Here is a 5,352-nt window from a genome sequence, read left to right as displayed (position 1 = left end):
CGTGCGACCGATATTATGAAAAGAGGTTTAATAAGATGCAACGCAGTTATAAAAAATATGGAGTAAAACGATTGCGTTGGTGGTAAAATTATATATATTTTTTTGTGCTTTGTATTTTATAAAATAATTTATATTAAATGTACATACTTATTGTTGTTTAATAAATTTGAATATTTACCAAGTAACTGATTCTTTTTGTTATTATTATTATTAAAGCAATTTATCATCTGACATAGACACCAAGATTTATGAATGTGGTAAAAAGAAAAAAATAAAAAAAGGACACTATAATGCTTAATGAAGAGATGATCCAGCAACTCCACTTAACATATACAATAATTATTTATGCACTTGCAAACATTGATTCATTGATTATTAAAATCGGTTGGGTAAGTCTTGCACTTCAGTCTTCGACGATGATCTGCACTATGCATCAGCTCCATAGCCAGTTGATTTGGGTGATTCTCTAGCCGATGATGGTATCTTGTGCTAGCCTTTGCTATTTCTTCCTTGACGAAACTGATGTTAGCATGCTTATGGATGTCATCGTTTGTGAAGAACCATAGAGCATTGGTAATTTTCCTTAGCGTTTTGGACTGGAATCTCTGTATTATATCAATACTGGTGTTACAGGCATATCCCCAAAGCTGAATACCGTAGGTTTCGGTTTTAGAATAGCTTTATACAGGAGCACTTTGTTTTCTGTTGATATGCAACAGTGTCTTCATATAAGCCAGTCCAGCTTCCTAGCCCTCAGATTGTGACATTTTCTTTTGATTGCTATATGCGTTTTCCAAGTAAGGCGTTGGTCTAGGTGCATGCCAAAGCATTGGCATCATTTTCCTGAGGCAGAGTGGATCCGTTTGATAGGACTGGAGGACAGGTCTGTCGACGCATAGTAAATGTCACATGGACCGACTTAGCCTCGTTGGCTATAATTCTCCACTTTTAGCCAGTTTTCGATGTTAATAAGGCTCATCATAATGGTAACTATCCACTGGGAAAGATTACCTACCTAATGTCAACCGCGATCTAAAATTTACTGAATGAACAGATTGCAAATTACATGACGGAAAAAAGAATAATACTACTTCCAAATGTATTTCTTGGAGATAGAATACTTGGTAATCATAGAAATTAAATGGAATATATGGGGAATACAAAGCTTTTGGTATAACACTTCTATCTTCCGCAATTTGGCTGTAATTTGCTGTAAAAAAAGTATCGTGAGACAAAATTTTATTTAACCTAATATTTGTTCATTTACTTTTCATATAAAATTATTGAAATTTGTTTTTAAAGGAAACGAAAAGATATTATAAGAAAAAGTATAGCTTTCTCATATTAATTATTAAGGGTGTGTTTTTCTAAATTCTTGTTAATTCAATAAACTTGCTTCTTGTTACATACATACATAATAAAATATACCTGATTTTACGACCCTAATAAATGAGCCCAGCCATTTTCGCATTTTTCATTTTAAATACTATTAATTACTATTTTTACTGGGCCAACGGATGGGTTTTTCTAAATTCATGTTAATAATATAATATACCTGATTTTACGACCCCAATAAACACATTGGCTTGTTGGCGATTTTGATAGTTTCTTTGCAAAAGGGATGTACTATAAAAGATCAGCTAATCATTGCAAATGCATCAGTTTCTTGCAATAACTTGTAGCAGTAACAACACAAACTATCAACAAAACTAGAAAAATGAATAAGTTAATGTACGAGGATATCAGCGATGACGAGGACATGCTTTGCTTCGATGAAAAGAATTGTATTGACGATGCCATTGGTGAAAATCACATGGACTCAGAAGTAATATATATTGAAAACGATAATGATGAGATAGATATAAGAAACATCAATGATGATGCATTATTCTCCGACAGGAAAATGAATTCTTTCAACGAAAGTAATATCTCAAAATGCTTCACCGCCAAGTGTGAAAATAATGGCAATGATGAGGTAGATATAATAAACGTCGATGATGATGCATTATCCTCCGACAGGAAAAGGAAATTTAACGAAGACTCCGAAGATGATGACTCCGAAGATGATTACTCAGAAGATGATGATAATGAAAGCGATGCTCCAATATTTTATTATGAAGAACAAGGAGCGTGCGACCTATATTATGAAAAGAGGTTTAATTCGATGCAACGCAGTTATAAAAAAATATGGAGTAAAACGACTGCGTTGGTGGTAAAATTTTATATATTGTGTGCTTTATATTTTATAAAATAATTTAAATTAAATGTTATTGTTATTCAATAAATTTGAAAAAAATAACATCATGATCTAATTACTTCAACCATTTACCTAGTTATCTACTTCTAAGACAATAAATATTAAAAAAAAATAATATCTCTAATATACGACTAATAGCCGTAATCATTCTCATTTCTTTTTGTAATTACCTTGTTTTACAAGTTTGCAGAAATGTTGTGTGATGCAGAAGCAGCCTCATTTTCAAATTGCTTTGTATCTTGAGCATTAAAGTTTGCGAATACAAAAATTGTATGTATATATTCAAAGTTTGGGTATATTTATTTATGCAGACGGCCGTCCGAATCTCCCGGGACGGCCGAGAGCGTTTTATACACTAACTAAAGTAGAAAGTTACATGAAAATACAAATATATTTCATATCTAGAATGGTAGCAAAAACGAGAAAGTATTATACAACGTTGGTATACACACATACATCCATGTATACATATTTTCAGACTCAAAACGTGTTTTTGTTTTAAAGTTGCTTTGTGTTATATATTCGGAACGTTAATGCAACGAGTTTTAGGAAATACGTAAGAGAAAAAAAAATAAAAGAAGAACGCACGTCGCATATATTCATTTAGAATTTTATTGTCGTGCTTTCGTGTGCGGTGGCATGAAGCAACGGATATGCGATACTATTTATTGGATTTGTGGAATCCCGTGAGATATGTGATATTTGCGAATCACCTTCAGCAAAAGCTGTACGATTAATTACACTTCAGCAGAAGTGATGCGCAATTCAATTAAAGGTGAACGCAAATATCATCGATTTATACAATATTTGCTTTGATTGAAAAAAAAATACAGATTTATTTACACAACTTGTTTAAAATAGAATCTATTTTGTTGAAATTAAATTAATATTTAGAAAAACAAATGTTGACAATTAAACTAATTTATAAGGATTTAAAACCAAGTATTCGATAATAATTTTATGTATTTGTACGTTTTCTTTATACAATTATTTTTAAAAATTTCTTGATAAAATTCATATTAAAAACTATTATTAAATTTATATAAAAACCTGTATACAATTAATCATTTAAAATAAATATTGAACCATTAGTATATTCGCTACATGTTTATAATTATAATAATGAAATTATCATTTAAACTCGTTTACAATTATTTCATTAATTATATTGTTTTATTGCGTAATTTCTTATAGGATTCACCTTCAAAACAATAATGAAATTTCTATTCAATCTCGTTTATAATTGTTTTATTAATTATACTATTGCCTTTCGATTCAATTGCAACTAGGATTAAATTAAAGAAATTTCATTAAATTTAATAGATTATTGACTACTCCAACAGTATAGAATTAAATACAGAATTAAAATAATAAAACTATGTGCAATGGTTTCCAATTTATATGTAATACCACGACAAAATGTGGCATAACTTTCATAAAATAATAAAGTCATATTTGACAGGAAGATTGTTTCAAATGAAAGTGTCAATAAAGGGACGAATTTATATCTAATTATGTTAGGTGTACTGCAAGGTAGCGTGTTAGAACTCATTCTGTATATACTATATGCCTCAGATATGCACTTAACGGATAAAACAAGAGCTGCAACGTTTGTCGATGACACTGCAATGTAATCTAGTGCAGACCCAGCAAGTGCTTCACATCACCTGCAAGTAAACATGGATTTAATATAAAATTGGTTACAAAAATGGATAATGAACGTTAATTAATCGAATTCAGTGTATGTCACCTTTACCATGAGAAATAACTCGTACCCAGTAGTGAATTTCAATGGAAATTATAGAATATTGATCTGGAAAGATCATACACAAGCATAAAGAGAACAACTCGAAATTAAGTTCTTGAAACTCTACGGGAAGACTCTCCAATTTCGAAAGAAAACAAGCTACTGATTTATAAAGTAATTTTAAAACCTTACTTACAGAATACAGTTGTGTCAGGTCTAATAAGATCATACAAAGATTCCAGTTGAGGAGCCTAAGAAGGATCATTGGTTCTCCATAGTATATTACGAACAGGAGATTTCATGAGGACCTTCAAATGGAAACAGTGGAGGAAACAATTATGCAAAACAGTTGTAGATACCAAGTAGGCTAGACAATCTTCTTGACAATAGCTTAACAGCTCAGTGACATAAGCCACTAGATCTACCATTGAGATTCAATAATTAATCATTAAGTAACGGTTAATCAAGATCGGCCGATGTCCAATTAAATTTTGTCAACCACTAAGTCATCTATAGAATGTTTTTCTTATAAAACACGTTGTAAATAAAAAACAGAATTATATTTTTAGATAAAATAAAGTAACAGTAAAAAAAAGTATTATTAATATAATATATTTTTTGTGCGTATTTTAGCAGATATCAATACTTTTCATATTGCTACGGATTTTAGTATTTAACCAAATTGTAGCTATATAAAACCAGTCAATAAAATGCAATTTAAATAAGTGGACAATAATTAAAATAAAATTGCATTGCGTTCGACGCGTAATTTGAATAAACGTGAAATTCGTGTAAAACGTAAACTGCAATTGAGTAATTCCGATAATATAAAATCTATTTTGAATAACAACGTGTGTCTGCTTCTGCTGTGGGCGGGTATAGTGAGGGTGGTGGGTAGTAATCGGTAACATTCCTGGAACATGAATCCATTATATGCGGCCATTGTTAACGCAAATTAAATAAAACAGTTCGGATCCTGGATTTATTCATGTTCGGTGCGGCCCGTTTGAAGAGACATCATTTATAACAATTTTATTATGGAATATTCATGAGCGCACAAACGGTCGTCGCAGACCAATTTACCAACGAGCATTAATTGTTATATTATTATTATGTGGGCATTATGTTCTTTATTTTCCGCTAAATAATTCTGTTTCATTGTGTTCAGCCAATCGAATAAAATAATTACAAAATTATCTGCATTTAATATCAAGTATTTTAAACTTACGGAATAGCCATTAATAGATATATTAAACATATCAAATATGAGAGTACACTTATAATTGGATGATATTCCAAAAGATTATTTCAATCTCAGCAAATTAATAAAAAAATACAAAACTTGATA

At 30.6% G+C, this 5,352-nt stretch overlaps 1 protein-coding gene across 1 annotated transcript; it reads left to right on the top strand.

Annotated features, from left to right (window-relative positions):
* Positions 1-1,717: 1,717 nt before the first annotated feature.
* Positions 1,718-2,154, top strand: LOC108564331 (protein PFC0760c-like; the record flags this gene model as incomplete). Its single annotated transcript, XM_017923335.1, has 1 exon — positions 1,718-2,154. A coding segment is annotated over exon 1 (437 nt), but the record flags the coding sequence as incomplete, so codon positions are not given.
* Between the last annotated feature and the right edge of the window lie 3,198 nt (positions 2,155-5,352).

This window comes from Nicrophorus vespilloides, unplaced genomic scaffold (genome assembly GCF_001412225.1).
Source record: "Nicrophorus vespilloides isolate i.1.1-1 unplaced genomic scaffold, Nicve_v1.0, whole genome shotgun sequence".
NCBI classification, from domain to species: domain Eukaryota; kingdom Metazoa; phylum Arthropoda; class Insecta; order Coleoptera; family Silphidae; genus Nicrophorus; species Nicrophorus vespilloides.
This window is presented reverse-complemented; position numbering and strand designations above follow the sequence as displayed.